Here is a 23,932-nt window from a genome sequence, read left to right as displayed (position 1 = left end):
CACAACCAGTTGAAACCAGTATCTTGTCTATCTAAATTGGGTGGTGATTGTGGGGATTTAGAAGTCAGTGGGATAAAGATAGATCTGATCTGAGGTGGAAATCAGGTTAGAAATTGAGAAGAGCATGGAGCTGAAGCAATTACCTCTCATCCACTTTGAAAAATGAAAGTCTAGATTACAGACAAAGAGAAGGTTACAATGTCGTCCAGTTTATTCCGATTCACATTCATTCACCGTGAAGCTGGGGTCCAGGTCTGCTTCTTTTCGCTTTCCTCTTAGGCCATTAATTGACTATGAATTTCCTGAAGGCAGGACCCAGAATTATTTCTTATAGGTCTTCTCTCACAATGTAAGCATATAAGGGATAAGCAGTTCTGGGACATAGTGGTGCTAAGACCCTGATTCACAGGTAGAATTTGATTCACAGATTAAAAACAACAGTAGCAGTTCTGGAACTCAACTGTTTGTTGAGTGTCAGGCCCCTCTGGAATAAGGTGGGATGGCCTTTCCCCATTCCTTCAATTTATACTTCCCCTTCCTCAGGTTTCCCTGACAAGTCACTGAAGACTTTATTCCTGTGTTCGGCTTCACATTTAAGTTTGAAAGGCTTTTAATTTCTTTCCTCCCTACCCCCTACCTCCATCACCTTTTATTTTGTTAACAAAAGAGCAGGAAACTTTCCAGTGAAACTTGACTCCTCTGGAGCTTGTCACAAGTAATAGGTCTGTATCTGCTCCTAATAAGGTTTGCTGGAATTCATCCTGAAAAACTTCTCCAGCTAACATGGAACAGATGGGGTCTGAGGCTGAGGAAAGGCAGAATGTCTGTCTGTGCACAGGGACTCCACTGCACAGGGATGGTCAAATGTCTTTAACTTTCTAACAGCTAGAGAGAAGGGCAAAAGATCCTGAAGCTTCATTTCTGTACTGAGGGCAGGTCTAGAGTTGGAAACTGCACAGAAGCATGCTGGTTGATCCCAGCACTTACTGAATTTCAAGAGTGATCTTTCTAAAGGATCAATGTGTGAAGGAACTGGAGACAGGGTAGGTATCCTCCAGGAACATAGTTTGGTCCTTACAGAAAACATGGTTCTTGTTTCATCCAATTCTTCCTCCTCTCTCCAAGGCTCACTGAATCTAGGCTTTCAGGCACCTTTGGCATTGTCAAGAGGGAACATCATTCTTTTCACTGAGGTCTGATAAGAGGGCTCAGTTGGGAAATTCCCAGCTTGCCTTAGTTTTTAAGCATTTTCCATGAATCCAAGTGCTGAGTACTACCTTTGTCTTCTGATATCTAGTCAAGGCCAGCTTTTCATCCAAGGCCAGAGTTAGCACCTATAAGGACTCTATCATGGAAAGTATTAACATTCAATTTGCCTCTTCCCCCTCAAAAATCTCCTGGCTGTGTGTTTAAGTGGGTGATGGCAGTACCCTTCTTCCCCTAATACCATTCAAGAGGGAGTTCCTGTCATGAGGTTTTTATTATAACTTTTTGATGGAAATACCATGTATTCAGTACTTAATCAGCTAAAAAAAAACCTGAAGTAATTTTCCAAAACAGAAAAATAGCTAATTTTCCAAACTAGGGGGGAAAACAATAGCCCCCAAACACAACAAAGCACACTGAAATCAACATAAATCCCTAAGCACCTGTAGGGAGTGATTTCTTGAGAGGTAGTGTCTTTGATATCATCAGCAAGAAGAGACCCTAATTAAAAAATATTCCTGTAGGGGAGGGAATATCTTTGACTAATCCAACAACCTTAGGGAGAGAGGTATATTACTGACTGAGGACACAAGCAGTACTATCAGATTTATCCTTGTCATAGCTATTTATAGGCACTGAGCCCAAAGCTAACCATAAAAGATCATAGAATCATAGACTTAGATTTGGGAGGGATCTTTGAAGTCATCAAATTCACCCTTTTTGTTTTACAGATGAGGAAACTGAGCCCCGATGAAGTTAAGGGATTTATATAAGAACAGAGTTCTCATATGGCTGATATCCCTTTTTGATCCCAATGTAAGAGAGATATCATCCCAAGGTGTCCCTAGGGGGGAGACCTGAGCTCTTTTCCAGTCTATGTGTGCCCCTGTCCCTGTTCCTCTTTCTTCCATCTCATTTTCTTCTGATTCTTCTTGTAATTCCCTTGTTTCAACTTAGTGACCCTTCTTTGACCTCTTTTCTTCTTTCTGGATCTCCAAACAACTTCAACTCCTTCTTTCCCCAAAATCCCTTTATGCAAGGATCTAGAGGTAGATCAGGACAAGATACTCCCTCTTGTCCATTTAAGTCCACCTCTGGTGGTACATCCTCATAACAGTATTTGCATAATACAAAAATCTCCAAAAGGGACTCCTACCTGTGTCTTTGTGTTACTGTGGAAACTCAAGGGATCCTTCTTCTACATAAAGGATAGTATGTAGAGAAGAAATGTCCAATAAGTAAGGCTTGTCAGACAACCATAGACATACTTATTGACCTCTTAGTAAGTTAGAAAAGTTGGACCCTTAGATACTCAGATTTTCAGACATTCCTACATTTGAACCCCCAGTCAGTCAGACAATTGGAATGTCAGAATCTCCTCTATCAGTCAGGAGACAATTCTGAGGCAATATTCCAGCCAAAAATAGATGTAATATTTGCTCCCAAAGTGGGTTCAGGCCAAAATAAATTTGTTCTCATGCAAGCTTTTGCCTCTCATTCTTGAGCAGAACATTTTAAAGTTTCTCTGTCCTTACCTGGTAATAGAACAGTAACCAAACATATATAGAACTTATAGAGCTGCCCTTTTAAATTTGAGCTTGTCTTAAATTTAAATTCTTGATTCTCAACATTAGACCTTACCTCAGGCTGAAGCAGAGGGTTTGAGGAAGCAATGGATAGAAGTGACTAGAGGGTTAAAGATTTAGGCTAGAGATAAGGAAACTTTTTTGGAGAAATGTGATAACTTTTAAAAACAAAGTTATGGACAATTAAAATAACTCAATCCCTCACATACGTTTTTGATGATAAAAATGGAATATGACTGAACAGAACATAAACACAGATTATAAAAATCTAATAAAGAAATTTAATATTGTACATCAAATGATATAACAAGAAGATCAAAAATAACCCAAAAAACACCTTAGCAAACACTTGTCTTATTTGTTTATCAAAAAGATATGACAACCAATGGTAATGCCACTTTAAAATATTAACATTTGGATTTTTATTTACTTAAATTTTTGAACTCAATAAACACCAAATAGAAAGAGCATTTGCATATATATAGAATAGGGCAAAAAAGCACTGCAGACTTCTATTATATATAGCTTAGGTTTTTTTTTTTTTTTTTTGAAGTATGGAGCTTACTCAGCTTATAGCTTTCAAAGCTATCCTGCTTGAGCAGAACTCGTTTGTATAAGTTTTATAGAGAAGAATGTTGGAAGATAATGAGCACTATTGCCTTATGAAATAGAGTGCAGCTATGGGGGTTAAAACCAGTGTAAAGAAAGTATGGCCAAATTCCAATAGATTTGTGATAGAAAGTGCCATCTATATCCGGATAAAGAACTATAAAGACTGAATGGGGATCAAAGCATAGTATTTTATCTTTAGTTGTCATTATTTGTTTGCTTGTTGTATTTTTTTCTGGTGCTTTTTCCCCTTTTGATATGATTTTTTTTTTCGCACAGTATGATGGATGTAGAAATATGTTTAGAAGAATTGCACATGTTCAAACTATATCAGATTGTTCACTGTCTAGAGGAGGAGGAGGAGGGGAAGGAGGCCTGGAGGAGGAGAGGGAGAAACATTTGGAACACAAAGTTTTGCAAAGGTATATGTTGAAATCATCATTGCATGTAATTGGAAAAACAAAATACTATTAAAATAAAACAACCATCAAGCTAAGTCATCCTGAAGGCATTGAAAAAAGAAAATAGAAGGACAAGAAATAGATAAAAATGGCCAAGATCTACAAAGAAACTCTTCATCACCAAGATAAATGGAGCCACTCCCTGGAACTCTAATATCACAGACCTACATTTGCTTATAGAGGAGGTAAAAATGACAGAAATGAGAATAAAGATGAGGAAAAATGAATTATGAAAGTGTTAAAGGACTGAATTATAAGTTACTTAAGAGAAAGTAAGGTATAGAATAAATCTTAGACATTATTAATGCCAATGAAAAAGCAAATGAGAGAACATTATCAACTTCTATGCTTATATACCAGCTCTATAAAAATTTTATGAAAGTCATAAAGAAATTCATCATTGACATTCTCAGTGAGGATGATAGTAGGGAACGGACAACTTCTATGAGCAATATTCCATAATAGACCATATATATTTTTTATTTCACAATTGATTAAAAGATACAGAGAATATAAGACCCCATTGTGTTGTTTATAATTTTTGTAAATAGTATTTTATTTTTTCTAATTATTTGTAAAGATAATTTTCAACAGTAAATTTTTATAAGATTTTGAGTTACATGCAATGAAAATTACATTTAATAAAAAGCCAGGGGAAAATAAACCAAAAAATAATTGGAAACTAAATAATCTTATACTAAAGAATGATTGGGTAAAACAGGAAATCATAGACATAATTAATAACTTCATCCAAGAAAATGACAATAATGAGACATTATGCCAAAATGTGTGGGATACAGCCAAAGCAGTAATAAGGGGAAGTTTTATATCTCTAGAGGCCTACTTACATAAAATAGAGAAAGTCAACGAATTGGGCTTACAACTAAAAATGCTAGAAAAGAAACAACTTGAAAACGCCCAGACAAACATGAAACTTGAAATTCTAAAAATAAAAGGTGAGATTAGTAAAATTGAAAGTAAAAAAACTATTGAATTAATTAATAAAACTAAGAGTTGGTTCTAAGAAAAAACCCCAACAAAATAGACAAACCCTTAGTAAATCTGATTAAAAAAAGGAAAGAGGAAAAGCAAATTGTTCATCTTGAAAATGAAAAGGGAGAACTCACCACTAATCAAGAGGAAATTAGAACAAAAGTTAGGAGCTACTTTGCTCAACTTTATGCCAATAAATTTGATAACTTAAATGAAATGGAAGAATACCTTCAAAAATATAGCTTGCCCAGATTAACAGAGGAAGAAGTAAATAGTCTAAATTGTCCCATTTCAGAAAAAGAAATAGAACGAGCTATTAACCAACTCCCTAAGAAAAAAATCCCCAGGACCAGATGGATTCACATGTGAATTCTACTAAACATTTAAAGAACAACTAACTCCAATGCTATATAAACTATTTGAAAAAATAGGGATTGAAGGAGTCCTACCAAATTCCTTTTATGACACAGACATGGTACTGATACCTAAACCAGGTAGTTTGAAAACAGAGAAAGAAAATTATAGACCAATCTCCCTAATGAATATTGATGCTAAAATCTTAAATAAAATATTAGCAAAAAGACTACAGAAAATGATCCCCAGGATAATACACTATGACCAAGTGGGATTTATACCAGGAATGCAGGGCTAGTTCAATATTAGGAAAACTATTAGCATAATCGACTATATCAATAACCAAATTAACAAAAACCACATGATCATCTCAATAGATGCAGAAAAAGCATTTGATAAAATCCAACATCTATTCCTACTAAAAACACTTGAGAGTATAGGAATAAATGGACTATTCCTTAAAATAATGAGGAGCATATATTTAAAACCAATAGTAAACATCATATGTAATGGCAATAAACTGGAACCTTTCCCAGTAAGATCAGGAGTGAAACAAGGTTGCCCACTATCACCATTACTATTCAATATTGTACTAGAAATGCTAGCCTCGGCAATAAGAGCTGAGAAAGAGATTCAAGGAATTAGAGTAGGTAATGAGGAAATCAAACTTTCACTCTTTGCAGATGGCATGATGGTATACTTAGAGAACCTCAAAGACTCTGCTACAAAGCTATAAGAAATAATTCAGAACTTTAGCAAAGTTGCAGGATACAAAATAAATCCACATAAATCCTCAGCATTTTTATACATCACCAACAAAATCCAACAGCAAGAAATACAAAGAGAAATTCCATTCAAAATAACGGTTGATAGTATAAAATATTTGAGAATATATCTACCAAAGGAAAGTCAGGAATTATATGAGCAAAATTACAAAACACTTGCCACAAAAATAAAGTCAGATTTAAATAATTGGAAAGACATTAAGTGCTCTTGGATAGGCCCAGTGAACATAATCAAGATGACAATACTTCCTAAACTAATCTATTTATTTAGTGCTATACCAATCAGACTCCCAAGAAACTATTTTAATGATCTAGAAAAAATAACAACAAAATTCACATGGAAGAACAAAAGGTCGAGAATTTCAAGAGAAGTAATGAAAAAAAAATTAAATGAAGGTGGTCTAGCTGTACCTGATCTAGAACTATATTATAAAGCAGCAGTCACCAAAACCATTTGGTATTGGCTAAGAAATAGACTAGTTGATCAATGGAATAGGTTAGGTTCACAGGGCAAGATAGTGAATAAAAATAGCAATCTAGTGTTTGACAAACTCAAAGATCCCAACTTTTGGGATAAGAATTCATTATTTGACAAAAACTGCTGGGAAAACTGGAAATTAGTATGGCAGAAACTAGGCATGGACCCACATTTAACACCACATACTAAGATAAGATCAAAATGGGTCCATGATTTAGGCATAAAGAACGAGATCATAAATAAATTAGAGGAACATAGGATAGTTTACCTCTCAGACTTGTGGAGGAGGAAGGAATTTGTGACCAAAGGAGAACTAGAGATAATTATTGATCACAAAATAGAAAATTTAGATTACATCAAATTAAAAAGTTTCTGCACAAACAAAACTAATGCAAACAAGATTAAAAGGGAAGTAACAAATTGGGAAAACATTTTTACAGTTAAAGGTTCTGATAATATATAGAGAATTGACTTTAATTTATAAGAAATCAAGCCATTCTCCAATTGATAAATGGTCAAAGGATATGAACAATTTTCAGATGATGAAATTGAAACTATTTCCACTCATATGAAAGAGTGTTCACTATTGATCAGAGAAATGCAAATTAAAACAACTCTGAGATACCACTGATGAATGTTGGAGGGGATGTGGAAAAACTGGGACACTGATGCATTGTTGGTGGAGTTGTGAATACATCCAGCCATTCTGGAAAGCAGTCTAGAATTATGCCCAAAAAGTTATCAAACTGTGCATACCCTTTGATCCAGCAGTGCTACTACTGGGCTCATATCCCAAGGAAATACTAAAGAAGGGAAAGGGACCTGTATGTGCCAAAATGTTTGTGGCAGCTCTTTTTGTAGTGGCTAGAAACTGGAAAATGAACGGATGTCCATCAATTGGAGAATGGTTGGGTAAATTATGGTATATGAATGTTATGGAATATTATTGTTCTATAAGAAATGACTAGCAGGATGAATACAGAGACTTACATCAACTGATGCTGAGTGAAACGAGCAGAAGTAGGAGTTCATTATACACTTCAATAATGATACTGTATGAGGATGTATTCTGATGGAAGTGGCTATCTTCAACATAGAGAAGAGTTAATCCAATCCAATTGATCAATGATGGACAGAATCAGCTACACCCAAAAAGGGAACACTAGGAAATGAGTGTAAACTGTTAGCATTTTTTTGTTTTTCTCCCCAGATTATTTTTACCTTCCAAATCCAATTCTTCCTTTGCAACAACAACAACAAAATTTGGTACAAGGGATAATGTTGTTAATATTGTAAAAAATTACCTATGCATATGTACTATCAAAAAATTGTTATAATTATAAAATTAATAAAAAAAATTTGCATACACATGCATGTATATACTTGTATATGTGTGTATGTGTAGACCTATCTACACACATAAAAAAAAAGATTTTGAGTTACATAGTTTTCACCCTCCCTTCTTTTCCACTCTCTTCAAGCAAAATTAGAAAATGTCAATAATATCAATCAAAATTGAAAGAGTATTGGACACTTTTTAAAAAAAGAACTAGTAGATAAACATTTGCCAGCACACTCTTGAATGTAGTAGGAATTCTTATTTATACATTACTTAGATTTAATAGCCTTAATGGTTCCTTCTAGAGCTGACATTCTACGATTTGATGAAAAGTAAAAGACTCAATTGGGAGGCAAATGGGTTTCCTTTCACTAGAAAACTTGCAACGCCACTGGAATGACAACTCATTGGGCATGTATTAAAGGGCACCCTCAAGCAGGTATGGATTGTGTTTGATAACCTCTGATATCCTTCCCATTTCTGATATTCTGGGGCACACTGGCTGGAAAGTACCTGCGGTGTGCCAAGCCTTTTGCTCATGGACATCAGCACTTGGTTGCCAGTCTGAATTCTGAACCCAAATGGAACATTCAGGGAGGGCTCTGAATGTCTCTCCAGAAGGCTGCCTGGTTTTTTAAGGGTCTGGGGGTGGGAGAGGAAGCTGGATTCAGAGTTGTAACTCCAGTTACCAGGAAAAGCCAGAGTGATTCAATATGTTTCCACTTATCCTGCCAGCCTGAGTGCTGTGTATGCTGGCCATGGCTTTCTTTTCCAAAGAATACACAGAGCTGCCCCCCAAAGCAGGGAAGAAGGAGAAGAGCTCCATATTCCTGCTACCCTCCCCCCAGGCTCCCAAGGTTATTTTGAGTGTCAGCGTCCCTTCTTCAAGGGTCTCTGATGTGCTCCTTGAACCATCTGCTGTGTGAGGACTTGGGAGCTGGAGACTAACTTATTGCACTTCTCCCTGGATCGGGGCCAGCTCTCCTTTTGCCCCACCTCCTGGAATACAAACATCTCCAAACTGCTGTCCGGGCACTTGGAGCTCTGTTTAGTCTAATTCTCCTGCAGCTTCCCAGGGGAGAATAGTCCTCCGCTAAACAATGCGCTCTCTGTTAGCTGGTAGCCTGGGGTGAGCCCTGATGGGTCCTAATACTCTGAAAGACACTTCTGGTTCCCAGGTTTTCTCTGGAATGTGGCACCAACTGGACCAAAGAGAAGTTTCCTGGGAAATTCTCCAAAGCTGTTTCTTTCTCTGGAGGTGAACATGAAGTCCCTCTATTGCTCACCCCATTGACCAGGGCATCAGTGCCCACTGGGCACTATTCCAAAAGAAGCTTAATGTCATCAGCATTTCTGTGGTCAAATTTTATGAGTTTTTGTGTAAAAGCACAAAAAAAGTCTTACTCAAAGGGCCAGTGGTGGGTGATGAGTTAATTCTGCGCCATCACCCATGGATAAAAAAGGAAGAATGAGGTTGTCAGAGTAGCCTGAGTCATCCTAAGATGTCTCCATGGGGAGGAAAAACTGATGAAGAAAACAGTGACCTTTCAAGCTTGGCTGGGGACTGGAGGTGAGGGGGTGGGGAGAAGAGGGGGAAGGGGCCTGGGTTAGGTATTACTGCCACCTTTGGAATGTGGCTAGAGGGAAGCTCAGGACCTAATTTTCAGAGGGAAGGAATTCTCTCCTCAACCCAGCTGTCATTCATCATTAATGATTTCAAAGCATCCTAGGATGACAACAGAACCTGTTCTGTTATTCTGAAGGGAAACCCAGGCCCAGTTAAGTTTCTAGATTTCAATTTTTTTCCTTCTTGGAGATCAGTATAGTTTGTAAACACAGGTCTCAGGAAACTTCCCCAAACAACTATGAATTCCCAAAGACACCAATGAGAACTTATTGAACCTTTCTTACCAAGGAGCAGGCCAGTGTGTGTGTGTGTGTGTGTGTGTGTGTGTGTGTGTGTGTGTGTGTGTAAGAACATGAAAGACAAAAAACAGAGAGAGAGAGAGAGAGAGAGAGAGAGAGAGAGAGAGAGAGAGAAGAGAGAGAGAGAGAGTCATTGACTATATTACTCTCTTTTGTGCAGTTTTCATTTTTTTTTTTTGTACTATAGATTAAACATTCCTTGATGAGTGAGGGGAAGAGAAAAGAGAAGAGATGTAGAAATGTGGGTCGCAAAGCCCCTCTCCTATACAATAGACAAACTCTCCAACAAAATATAATAGAGAGAGAGCATTGGACTTGCAGGCAATTAAGAGACCTGGTTTTTCATCTTAGTTCTATCTATTACTAGCTAAATCACCATTGGTGAGTCCTTTGTCTCTCTCTTGGCCTCAGTTTCTTCAACTATAAAAAAGTACTTAAATTAGATGACTTCAAAGACTTTCCCCAGCTCTAACCTTTTATACTTACATGATTTCTAAGAAAAAAATAATATTTTTATATCTTCAATAACATGTTTTTACCAAACGGGTGATTAAAAGTTGTGACAATTATAAAGATTCTCATTATCTTTTGGAGTCAGCTAGGTGGTGCAGTCAGGAGGACTTGAGTTCAAATGTGATCTCAGACACTTAACCCTTCCCAGCTGTGTGACCTTGGGCAAGTCACTTAACCCTGATTGCCTTAGCAAAAAAAAAAATTAATAATAAAGATTCTCATTATCTTTAGTTTTAAGTTGAGAAGAGTTTTTCAAATATCACTCAACATGTATTTTATTTATTAAGATGACCACCATATGTTAGTCACTGTGCTAGTGAATGATGACACAAAACCAAAATATTTATAGCCCAAAAGAGGCTGTTATTTTTAAGATATAAGGTAAGCTTGGGGGAGGGAGAGGGAGGCACTTAAGCAGTTGGGGGATGGGGGAATGAGTTCATATAAGAGATGAACTATGGCTTCTGATTCAAAGAGAATAGGAAAACATGCATTCTGGAAAGGTAGAATTTCCAGGGCTAGAGAGATGGGAGATAGAAGGTCATGAGTGAAATGGTTGGGATGGTTGCAAGGAAGTTTGGAAACAGATTTTGAAGCACAGTGGAGTTTACATTGTATTCTAGAGGCAATAACAACTAGGATTTTTAGATCAGGGGAGTGTTATAGGTTAGATTCATCTTTTAGCAAAATCACTTTGGCAAATGGATGGAGACTTTTTGGAGAGAGGAGACTGGAAGCAGATAGACCAACCAGAATCCTATTATTATGATTCAGTGGAGAGCTGATGACAAACTGATCTAGGATGAATGTGATGTCAGTAAAGAGAAAGGGGAGAATGCAAGAGATTTTTTGGAGGCAAAATCAGTAAAATGTAATTTTTCTAATTGCCTTTTGTAGCCATTATGGATCCTCCCATTGTTTTCATGGAGATATTTCTTCATTTGAGATGTGCTATTTTCATTCAGCACAGATTGAGAGGGACAAGACAAAGGAAGCAGCCACATGGAAGGAATTTAGAAATCTACTCGGGAGCAGGGACACCATTTGGTTGTATTGTGCTGGGTGGAGCTTCTCCTGAGCAAAGCTGATATCTCAACTTCTCATCCCAGTTATGTAGTGATCTGCCTTGATAGTGTCTATAACTACTCCAAGGTCCAATGAATTACTTTTCTGTCATCATCACTCACAAGGGCAACTCTGAGCCTCTGTTCAGAAAGGATGCATACTATCTCTCTATTTACTTGTCCTGTGTTTGAGGTACATTTGTTGTCACCTGTAAATCTCTCCTGGCTTCTTCCTGAAGTTCAATCTTCAAGATTTTAATACTCCTCAAAATGATATACATATAAATATCAAAAGGAAAGGAAGAAGGAAGGATGGGAAACAAGCATTTATTAATCTCCTTTGGCTGATATATACATACACATATATATATATATATATATATATATATATATATATAATTATTATCTCATTTGAGCCTCATAACCACCCTATAGGATGGGTACTATTATTATCATCTCCATTTTACAGATGAGGAAACTGAGGCAAACAAGTTAATGACTTCCATAGCTATCACAAAGCTAAGTAAATGTCTGAAGCTGGAAATAAACTCTTCCTGACTCCAGGCCCAATTCTTTGCCCACTGTGCCATTTAGCTACCTAAAAGAATACTTGGAGAGTAAAGGTGTTAGACTCAGTGTCCAACTTCATCACAAACTTCCTGAGTGACACCAGACAAATTTCTTCCCTTCTCTTGGTCTCAATTTTTCCATCTGCATGATAAGATACTTTCATTATCAACACAGACTATGAGATAGTGAGCTTTTTATATCACAGAATGCAAAAGAGATAGAAACTTCTGATAGTAAACAGCCTGATACCATGGAAAGGTTTTATCCCCTATTCCTTTCCATGCTACATGCTGCTGACATTTTTTAGGTCATCTTGTTAAACAGAGAAAGAAGCAGAGGCTTAAACAACAATACCCTTTAGTTCAGCTGACAATATTTGTTCAGTTCTTCTATTGTTATATCATTACAAACAAAGGTTTGCCTGGCTAGAAGCTGCTATAATTGGAGGTAGAAGTAGGGGGTAAAGAGGAAGCCACAGGCATCCCAGAGAAGGGATAACTGCTTCATTCCTTCTTTTTCCCCCATTTATTTATTTCATTTTTAATTTATGGAATATAACAAGAATTTCCACAACATAGTATAATTTTTAAAAAACCTCGAAATTACACACGAAACAGCAAATCTACTATGTACAACTTGCTTTTCCTTTTAAATATATAATAATTAATATGTAGATTTCTTTTTTTTTATTTGTTCTATCCCTGCTCTAGAAATGGCTACCATTAGACACAAGATAAAGTTAAAGCAATTATAGGGAATTATTTTGCCCAACTATATGCTATAAATTTAACAATGTAAGAATATTTACAAAAACATAACTTGCCTAGATTAGGCAAGAGAGAGTAGAAATAGAAAAGAAGATAAAATAGAATATATAAATAAATCTATTTAAGAAAAAGAAATTAAACAGGCCAAGCTTCCTAAGAAAAAGGCATCAAGATCAGATGGATGTATAAGCAAATTCTATCAAACATTTAAATATCAACTAATTCCAATATTAAATAAATTATTTGAAATAGTAGACAAAGAAAGGATGCTACTAATCTCCTTTTATGAAACAAATGTGGTACTAAGAAAAAATTATAGACCATTTTCATTAATGAATATGGATGCCTCATTCCTTCTAGGGAGAATGTTCAAGAAGGCCAGATAGTAACATTGCAGGTTTCAGAAACCAGCAGGTTCTAGGGGGCAAAATGCCCCCCCTGATTTTGACATTGTAGTGCTAAGTATTTTTTTCCTCAAAAATGAAAATATAACAAGCTCTTTTAATAATAGTAATCCACTGACAATATGCTTCTCTCTCCATTCATTGCAGAGGTGGAGAACTACAGACATGCACTATTGTATATACTGTTAGAAAGGGTCAAAATGTCACTTGGTTTGCTGAACTGTCTCCCCTTCTCCCTTTCTTTATTCATCTTATCAAGAGATGTATCACTAGGGAAGAGGGAGGGAAGTGATGTATTTAGAATTGAATATATTGTAAAGATAAAAGGCATCAATAAAAATAAAAAATTCAAAATTAATACCTCACATTCAATGGACTCATAGATTTAGAATAGGAAGAGATTTTAGAAATAATCTCATCCAATCCCCTTATTTTACAGATGATAAAACTGAGGCCCAAAAGTATAAGGTGAATCAAGTTTGCATAAGCAGTGAACAAATAGGGATGGGGTTTTAAGCTGGGTCCTTTGTTTCCATAATCAATGTTCTTTTGCCTATCTCACCCCGGATCTTATTTAAAGCAATTTGTAAATCTCAGAGAGCCCTGGAAAAGAGGTGGAACAACTATTATTATCCCTGTTTTATGGAAAAGAAAACAGACTTAGAAAAGTTAAGGGTAAAATAAATAACAAATAGCAAAGACAAGGCTCCAAACCTAGGATTCTTTCAATACAGCTCTACCTCTCCAGTGTTTAGGAACTGAATCACCCATAACTAAAACTCCCAAAGAGATCATATATCACTCTTTGAAGCAGAGATGTAGGGAGCTGTAAGAGTAGAATATTGTTTATACATACACACAGACACATATATACACACATATAGACACACACATATATTTCTACACATAGATAAGAGATTATTGTCTGTGAACTTGTCTTAAATTTTTTTAATTTTATATTTTATGTTTTATATATGCAGATATATAATATACATTTATATAATACATATATATATATATATATATATATATATATATATATAGTTGAAGTAAAATTCCAGAAATGCCCATCCCTCAGACCACAGAAAATGTAATTGTAATAATTAGGATAAATGTTCATATTAAAGCCAGCTCACACATGTCCTTCCATTTTCTATTTTTGCCTCTAAGGCAAGGCTAGTGACACGAGTTGTTGAATCCACACCTAGTAAATTCACTAACACTTAGTGAATTCCCATCTGACTTGTATTTTTAGCAGTTTTGCGTTAGTTCTGACCATAAGGTCTGCCAGAACCCTGGGAGAGAGACTCTAACTTTGGGCCAGGACAGTCTCTCACCAGGGTTTTACCAAAGTGGGAACTGGAGTTTCTTTTCTGCCCAGCAGCTCAGTCTGGTCTGCTTCTGTCTTGAGGCAGCAGGAAGCTTTCAAAGGCAGTGAGAATAAACCCTAATAGGGCCAGCTGTCCCAGTGATTGATGTACTTCCCATCCTCCCCCAGTTGAGAAGGAAGGACAGTGTCTCAGTATCTTTCAGGATGTTCAGATACTGCACCAGCTCTGGTGCCTGCCAGGAGAGCCAGGAAGCAGATATGCACAACTTTGGGAGCTCTTGATGCAATCATCCTGACAAGTTCATCAGTGCTAAGGGATCAAAGGTGAGAGGGTGGAACAAAGAGTAAGATCTGTGGCCTGAGATTTGACAGGCCAGGGCCTCAGGTGATGCTCAATGACAAGCCCAGGACTGCCAGGAGATGTAATCAATGCAGGACCCATAGGGATGTACCAAACTTGGAATTTCTCAAACTCACTTCTGGAATCTGCAATGTTACCATCTGGCTTTCTTGAACACTCTTTCTAGAAGGAATAAAGCCATTTACCCTTCTTTGGGATGCCTTTATCTTCCCTTCCACCCTCATCCCCCAACCTCAACTTGTATTGTCCTGAAGATGCACTCTACTCATTCAAATTCTCCCCACATGTGAGGGTCCAGCTCAAACCCAATTTCTCCTTCAAAACTCCTTGACCTTATTCCCTCCCCCATCTACTACTAGGTATATCTTTCCAAATTTATAAACTTTGCCTTTCGTTTATCATACATAGGTTCACTATAGATCTGTTGCTGTTCAATGTTGCTCTTTAATTATTCTATTAATAATTGGCTTTCAGAGAATCACAGAACTCTGGAATTAGAGGGAATGTTAGAGAGTAAGGAGATTAATTTTTCCTGTAGGAGGAATTCCTTTTATAATATCTGCAATGTATAGTCATTCTACCCTTGTTTGAAGGACTCTAACTGAAGGGCAACTCACTGTCTCCTAGTTGACATGATCTAACACAACTCTAAGTGTTAGAAAATTTTTCCTTATATGAAATAGAAATCAGCTCTTTGTAACTTCTTCCCCTGCTGCTGGTTCTTTCCTCCAAGGCCGAGCAAAATTAACTCTAATTTCCCCACGATAACCCTCTAACTACTTAGACAGGGATTGTGTCTACTTCTACCCATCTAAACATTTTCTTCTGCAGGCTAAACCTCTCCACTTCCTATCTGGATCTGGATTTATTTTTTCACTGCCTAATCTTGAACATTCATAGGAGATAAGTTTGCAATGAGGATCATTTATTAAGCACCTATTATGTGCTTGGAGATACAAAGGACAGAAAAAGCCAGTCCCTGCTCTCAAGGATCTGGAAGTCTAATTGGGGGCTGTGTACCAACAAGAAATATGGAGGACAAATTGGGGATGCTGGCAAAATGAGTCCCTCTTCCCTACCTCTGATATTTTCTTCTAAGAGACCCTCCCTTTTGACTTCAAGGACCTTCTGATCATCTGAGTGACCCACTACCAAGAACTTCCTTCTAGAATCCTATTCTCCTAGGCTTAGCTCCCAGATGCTGTATAATGTATGTGAATGATTTAATAAACTCATTCACACTGTGCTTTGAGTGATGATAAGTATTTCATATAATAAGTATGATAAGTATTTCATATAATTGCCCTTAGAAGACTAAAAAAGAATAGGAAAAAACCCATAGGAAGAAAAGTAAAATTCCAGACATGGGGGCAGAGTGCTAAGGACATTAATTGGGGTGTCTGAAGAAGCCTCCCCAGTGGCTTCATATCTGCCAAAGCATAGGGTTGACCTTGAACTTTCTGTTTAATTCCATTTTAAGGCAATTGATATCTACAGGACTACTTACCCACTTGAGTCAATAGAAACATGAGAATAAGACATATTCCCTTAAGTTTCTTCATGGCATAAATTATACTTAGGGTCTACCCTGGGGATCTGGATTTGTAGGGAAAGATTATTTCATGCTCTTTGGATACATAGATTATTTTTGGCTATAGTTTCATTAGGAATTAGGCATTTACTCATTCTACCCTGTTAGACTACATTTACACAATTCTTCACAAGGGGCTTAATCTTACTTCAAAAAGTAGAAAAAGGCTATTAGTGCACAATTTCTCAAATCCATTCTCCTCCTTCCAATCCCTTCCCCACTTACTACCAAATACCTATGTGGGGTTTATGAGGACACAAGGAGGGAAGGCCAATTTTTTTTGGCCTCAAACATTATCTGTTCAAGACAGAGAAAGAGATCTGGAAGGCACAGGACTGTGCCAGAACTGCCCCCCTTAGACCAAAAATACAGAATATGCTTGTACTCTCCTGGGGGGTCCTGGGTGAGTGTTGAATGTCAGTAGGGGGACCTACTGACAGCCTGGATAGAGAAGGAGAGAGAGGGAGCAGAACTGCTCTGATTTTCTGAACTCAGGCTCCAGTCTCTCTTTTTGATGTGGTGAAGAAAACTGAGATGGCGGGGGAGGGGAGGGATGTGGGAAAATCCTGAAACCCAAATGATCTGGAGCATTTCCCCAAACATAAAACATGGACTCCTCCTTTAAGGGCAATGTTTGAGGGAGGGGGGTGCCTCCCTTCCCCCAAATCATTTGGGCTCTCATTCTTCTTGGTCCCATAAAGAAGCCTATAATAATGACTGCTTTGCCATCTGGGGAGGGGGGGAAAAGAGTAACAAAGGTTATAATTTCCCAGTCAAATTCTTCTTTTACAATAGCCCCTTTCTTTAGAGAAGCTATGAGGGGCTGTGGTTAGCCAAGCAACAATGAAGCAGTATGTAATTGGGACTTTAAAAATTAATATGGAACCCTGGCATTTTCCAGAGACTAGATCTTAATCTTAGCTGCCCCTGGGGCAAGTAAAAAGGGTAATTGAGAAAGCAGAATTTTTTTTAAAGGGAGGTGGGCTATGTGCAAAGAGCAACAATGCAGAGTTGAGAGCAGAGCCTAGCATCTGGGAACAGCTGGGAGGTCTCAGATGGCACGTAAATGCTTCACCTCAGACTCAGCTGTCATATACATGTCTTCAAGCATGCCCATATATATATATATATATATATATATATATATACACAAAACAGAGTAAAACTTGGGGTTTTGAAAACTTCTAGTCTTCTGCCTCTATTTACATACACACAAAAAACCTTCTGTAAAGGTGGAAACAGAACAAGGTGGGAGTGAGAGGCAGGGTGTTGTAATGGAAACATATTTATTGGCTATGCTATCAGAGAACCTGGGTTCAAATCCTATCTCACTCATTCCCTACTCCTGTAGTCCTGGGCAACTCAATTATCTCTCTCTTTTTTCCTCATCTACAAAATGAGGGATGAGGCTAGATGACTTTTAAGGTCCTTTCAAGAAGTTAAATTTATGATCCCATGAATGGTTTCTTGTTAATAGAGATGAGACCCTGGTCCTTATTAGTACCATCTGAACAGAAGATTGAATGGGAGTATGGATGTGCTCAGGAGTAATTGGTGCTTCTAGCCTGTCAGAGTGACACATGGGACACACGCCTATGTTTCATCACTGGGGTCTCTGTTCATTCCAGAGCTTTTATATTGAATAAAACATTTACACAATTGTTTTGTAGTCAGCTTAATACGCAGTCCATTGTCACTTCTCAGTAAGGGAAGAATTAAAATTTCAGCATTACTTGGGATCTACAAGGCTTGTGAGCTGTTCATAGGGCAAGAAGTGCCCAGAAGTGAAAGGAGTCAGGGCAGAGAGAGATGAAGGAAGAAAGAAGCTGAGAACTTTGTTTAAGGATCCTTAATTCTTACCAATTTCAATTTTTGTGTTGAAACAGATATGTTCTTCTCTCTGTTGATTCCCTGATCTCCTTGCTTGGGCAATTCTTTTGGTCAATCCCAAACCTGCTGACCAAATTACTTGACCATTATGTCAATAAAACTCAAACTTTCAATCTAATGGAGGGTCCAATAACCAAATTATTGATCATTAAGTCAAGAAAACTTATAAAATTTTTATTCTAGACAACATAGCTAAATGGAATGCCCAATAATACCTGAGGGGCAAATCAGAGAGCTGGCTGGAGTTCACTGATACTATCTTAGGCACACAGAGATTCTAATGAGACAGAATCATCAGAACCATGAAAGGTCTATCAGGGGTTCTCAAACTACAGCCTGTGGGCCAGATGAGGCCCGCTGAGGACATTTATATAGCCTTGTAGGTTATGGCAAATGGGCTGAGGGGTGGAGACAGAGTATGAGGTTTTGTTTTTACTATAATCTGGCCCTCCACCAGTCTGAGGAACAGTGAACTGGCCCTCTATTTTAAAAGTTTGAGGACAACTGGAAGATAAACACTGAATTTAGCACAAGATTTAAAAATAGCATTATGCAAATTGTAGTACATGAAAGAATGGAGTATAACTATACTATAAGACATGAAGAAGAATTCAGAGAAATATGGAGAGACAGTTATATGAACTGATGCAAAGTGAACAAAGGAAAATCAGTTAAAAAAAAAGTAAAACCAGCAAAACATCATGATTAAAACAATGCAAATGCAAAGACCACCACCAACAAAAAAAATTGAATAATGATGATGTTTGTTTGTCAAGAAGAGATAAGAAATGATTTCTCTCTTCTTCAAAGAGGTGGGAAAGAGAGATTTATAGGTATGGAAGAAGGTATATACTGTTAGATTTGGTCAATGTGTTGGTTAGTTTTGCAAAATTGTTTTTTTTGCCTCTTTTTTATTCTTTGTTACACACAGGATGATTTGCTGAATAGAGGAAGGTATATACATATATGTATATATGTAACTATACACATAGTATTTATATATGTATCTATATATACATATATTCAGAAATAAAGGCGATATAAAAACAAAAGATATCAATTAAAATTAAAATGAAGTACTCAGATTTAGGATTATGGTAACATTTCCTTAGGTCTATGGATCATTAAACAGAAGGGACTCTAAACTTCTGGAAGATTTGTGAAGCATTAACAAAGTAAATGCAATTATCTTCTACTCCAGCATGCTAAGAATGGTCTCAAGTGGTCCTTCCATAGTCCTCTCTGGGAACCTATTGAAACACCCATGAGGAGACAACCATATGTGCATCCATGACTTGGGACTGAGAAGGATGAACTCCCACATCCCATACCTGTGGCTCCGAGTCTATGTTGATTCTGTAGGCTTGTGCTTTGCCATCATCAGGACTGCCAGACGACCAGGTTTTCCCTTCAGTTCTACAACAGAGAATTTAGGAGAATTAATGAGAACTATCAGGAACCCAAGTGATTTAATTGTTTAGACACATTGCTTATCACCCACTCAAAACCATAGTTCTCACGGTTCATTGATGCTCAAACCTATTTAGGCAAAATATGAAGCTTAAGGGAAAGATGTCAGAATATATAGGAAACACTAGTAGACTTGGTTTCATTGAGTTAGACATATGTTTCACATAGGCAAACCCCAAAGACTCTGTAGCCCCCTTTCAGTATAATTATATGACTTGATTCCTGAGATTTCAGAACTAGATTTCCTAAGCAATTGGAGGTCAGGATGACAGAGCTGTTTAGCATTCCCCTTCCACCCTTCCATATCATTGTCCTTATGGTGAAACTAGTCTTTTGTTGGAAACAGAAACTGAGAGAAACAATTAAATATGAAAAAACAAGAGAAGTAATAAAGCATAGTACTCCCATCGTCTCATCATGTCATTGTCTGTGGTATAGTCCAGCCCTTGATTACTGCCATATTTTGTCTTTAGTATGAGCCCTCTTTTCTTCTCAAACAGAGCACAGCTCCTTGAAAACAAGGCCTGACCATCAATTGGGCAAAGTTAAGTACACTGTAGTACATGAATGTAGTTCTGAATATATTCTGTAGTATATGAATTAGCATTGCGCTGAAACAAAAGGTGAAGACTACAGAGAAGCATGGGAAGATATTTATGAGCTGATTCACGGTGAAATAAGCCAAAGGGGGAAAACAACATACACAATGATTAAAACAACAAAAACAGAAAGACCAACAAGAAAATTTTTGAAACTAATTGTCATATTATTATGATATTGTCATACTAAACAGATTTGGCCCTCTTCTCTTTGCAAAGGTGAGAGATTCTGAATGTGAGATATTACGTATTTGCTATAACATATTTGGTTGATATGCTGGTTTGCTTTCTTGATTTGCTTTTTTCCCTTTTCCTTCTTTTTTTTCTCTTTTACTCTGTTACAAGGGATGACTTTTTTGGGAGGTAAGAGTTGAAATGAGAGGAAAGATAGGAATATATTGGAAATATAGATGAGTTAAAAAAAAAAAAACCAATGTTTATAAATAAAACAGGAGACCAGGGTTTCTTCTTTCTATCTCTCCAGACACTGAGCTTCCTGAGGGACATGGCTAAGGGTCTCCTCTGCCTTTCCCAGTCTCTCATCTCTCTCTGGGGGTAGTTCCCATCTCTGATCCCCTCTATCTCCTCCCAGACTATAGTCTCCACAAGAGCAAGGGCTGGATCTGCTCCCTTTTCTGCCTTCCCCATAGCAGAGACAATAGAGTCTTTCCTAAGGAGGTTGAATGCACAGACATGAGCACATCATGGTGAGTGACTACATTGACATTGCTGTTTATTTTTCTTCTCAAGGAGATGACTAGAAGAGCATGTTTGTATTCAGAAAATAAAAAAATTTAAAGAGTTTCAAGGCAAAAACAAAGAAAGAAGAGGCTAAAGAGGCAGAAGGTATAACTGACAGAGGCTGAAGAGAAGAAAATGTAACAGAGAAAAGAAAGGGAAGAAAGAGGACCATTGGCCATTTGGAGTTAAATAACAGATGAAGGTCCTGCCATCTTTTAGGAAGAGACAAATTATGAAGTGGGTAGAGCACCAGACCTGGAGTCAGGAAGACTTGAATGCAAATTTAGCTTCAGATACTTTCTTAGTTGCATTGTCCTAGGTAAGTCACTTGACTTCTCTTTCCCTCAGTTTTCTAACCTGAAAAATGTGGAAAATAGTAGCACCTACCTTTCAGAGTTGTGATGAGGATCATATGAGATAATATTTGTAAAGCATTTTGCAATACCTGGCACATAGATACTATATAAATGCTAGTTATGCCTATAGTTATTCTGGAAATGATTCTGATGAATGTGGATAGACTGGTTGCTCAAGTCAAAATAATAACTTTGGAGAGAAATGACTATTCCATGTTAGAATTTTTAGTAGAGGAAAATGTACCCCAGATTTTGAATAGGCATATTTCAAAGGATTCAGAGAAAGGATAAGCAGAATCCAGTAATCTAAAATTCTACAAGGAATTCAGCCTAAGAAGGATAGGACATTCTTAAGATTGAAATTCTTGAAATGATGGAAACAAAACTAGTTCTAGTAAGGAAGAAATATGGGAATTCTTTAAGAAATTCTTTAAATGGCAATTCATCAACAAAGTTTTGCTTTGATGGAGAAATGGAGAGAAGAAAGAACTACTCAGTTTCTGTGTAGCTTTTCCTAACTCTGCCAAGATAAATGGTCTTTAGAATGGAAAAACAAAACAAAATTGGTTAATAAGGAGTTGAACTCCAAGATAATTAATTATGTGATGGTTTTCAATAATGGTTAACTGATTCTGACAAAATCCATTGTAAGATTCTGATATAACTGATAGGTGTGATTGTTCAGATCTTTCAAAGATTATGTAGAATGGGAAAGATAGTTGGAATTGGAAAATGGAAAATGTTCAAATTTTAAAGGGAAAGGAAATAGAAATTTCAAACTGGTTGAGTGAGATTGGCTTTAATCCTGATTAAATTCTATATTTTATGGTTAAAGTTCTTCTGGAAGTGAGTGAACATCTCAAAAGAAAAGCAGCAATCACTAAGATCAAGCATGGTTTCATCACAAGCAGGGTATGCCAAAAAAAATCTACTTTCTTTTTTCATTATTACTAGATTTGTAGACATGTAGAATTTTATGCATATTATTCACTTGATGTGACCTACACATGGTTGACTGAATTAGAAGATAATGTTTAAATATAAAAGTAGTTGTTAATAAGTTAATAAGAAGGCATCATGATGTGGGAAAACTGGGACACTGATACATTGTTGGTGGAATTGTGGATACATCCAGCCATTCTGGAGAATGATTTGGAACTCAAAAAGTTATCAAACTGTGCATACCCGTTGATCCAGCAGTGTTACTACTGGGCTTATATCCCAAGAGATTTTAAAGAAGGGACCACATGTGTGGTTTGTGTCAGCTCTCTTTGTAGTGGCCAGAAACTGGAAACTGAGTGGATGCCCATCAATTGGAGAATGGCTGAATAAACTGTGGTATATGAATATTATGGAATATTATTTTTCTGTAAGAAATGACCAACAGGATGATTTCAGAAAGGCCTGGAAAGACTTAAATGAACTGATGCTAAGTGAAATGAGCAGGACCAGGAGATCATTATATACTTCAACAACAATACTATATGATGAACAATTCTGATGGACGTGGCCCTCTTCAACAATGAGATGAACCAAATCAGTTCCAATAGAGCAGTAATGAGCTGAACCAGCTATACCCAGCAAAAGAACTCTGGGAGATGACTATGAACCACTACATAGAATTCCCAATCCCTCTATCTTTGTCCGCCTGCATTTTTGATTTCCTTCACAGGCTAATTGTACACTATTTCAAAGTCCGATTCTTTTTTGTACACCAAAACAACTGTATGGACATTTCTACATATATTGTATTTAACTTATACTTTAACAGATTTAACATGGTCAATCTACCATCTGGGGGAGGGGGTGGGGGGAAGGACAGGAAAAATTGGAACAAAAGGTTTTGCAATTGTCAATGCTGAAAAATTACCCTTGCATATATCTTGTAAATAAAAAAACAATAATAATCTGAAAAAAAAAGAAGGCATCATGGAAGGAAGTTTCCCTTTAGAGAGTCTGAGGGGTAGATTTTTGGTTCTGGGCTATTTAACATCTTTGTGATATATATAGATAGCAAACATCAAATCAGCAGATGACTCAAAGCATTGAGGGATAAACAGACATGTTTGAAGATAGAATTAGGATCTAAAAAGAGCTCTGTAGACTTTAATGGTGAGTCAAAGCTATTGAGATGAAACTGAATAGAGGTAAATGTAAAATCCTTTATTTGAATTTTTAAAATTAATACCTGAAATATAAAATGGAAGTATAGTAGCTAGACAATATTTCTTTTGAGAAAAATAAGATGTTTGTTGGAATGCAAGTTCAATTTAGTACCAGTGTATCATGGAAATAAGGGGAGCTTAATGCAATCTTTAGCTACATAGAAAAAGTTCCACAATGAGGTAAATGACAATCTTATTCTACTCAACCCTGATTACACTAAACCTGAATTGTGCTCAGGTCACAAAAGTTAGTTCAGTTGCTGGGACTAGAATCAGGAAGATGTAGATTCAAATCCAGATTCAGATACCTATGTGACCCTGGGCTAATCACTTACTGTGTTTGCCTTTAATCCACTGGAAATTCCAGTATCTTT

The 23,932-nt window shown here is 36.9% G+C and overlaps 1 protein-coding gene and 1 long non-coding RNA gene across 3 annotated transcripts in view; one reads left to right on the top strand and one right to left on the bottom strand.

Moving 5' to 3' along the window:
- Window positions 1-23,932, bottom strand: part of PDLIM4 (PDZ and LIM domain 4) — a 100,663-nt gene that overhangs the window by 24,081 nt on the left and 52,650 nt on the right. For both annotated transcript variants that reach the window (XM_074290976.1, XM_074290977.1), the window contains exon 3: window positions 19,559-19,643. In XM_074290976.1, coding sequence (XP_074147077.1) covers window positions 19,559-19,643 — 85 coding nt within the window. The remainder of the gene's footprint in view (window positions 1-19,558; window positions 19,644-23,932) is intronic.
- The window catches only part of LOC141556596 (uncharacterized), a 113,003-nt gene that overhangs the window by 68,513 nt on the left and 20,558 nt on the right, over window positions 1-23,932 (top strand). The window contains exon 3 of the long non-coding RNA XR_012486580.1: window positions 21,047-21,356. This is a non-coding gene — a long non-coding RNA (uncharacterized LOC141556596). The remainder of the gene's footprint in view (window positions 1-21,046; window positions 21,357-23,932) is intronic.

The sequence above is a fragment of the Sminthopsis crassicaudata genome, chromosome 2 (assembly GCF_048593235.1).
Source record: "Sminthopsis crassicaudata isolate SCR6 chromosome 2, ASM4859323v1, whole genome shotgun sequence".
Lineage (NCBI taxonomy): Eukaryota > Metazoa > Chordata > Mammalia > Dasyuromorphia > Dasyuridae > Sminthopsis > Sminthopsis crassicaudata.
Note: the sequence above shows the minus strand (reverse complement) of the source record. Positions and strands in the feature narration are given on the sequence as shown.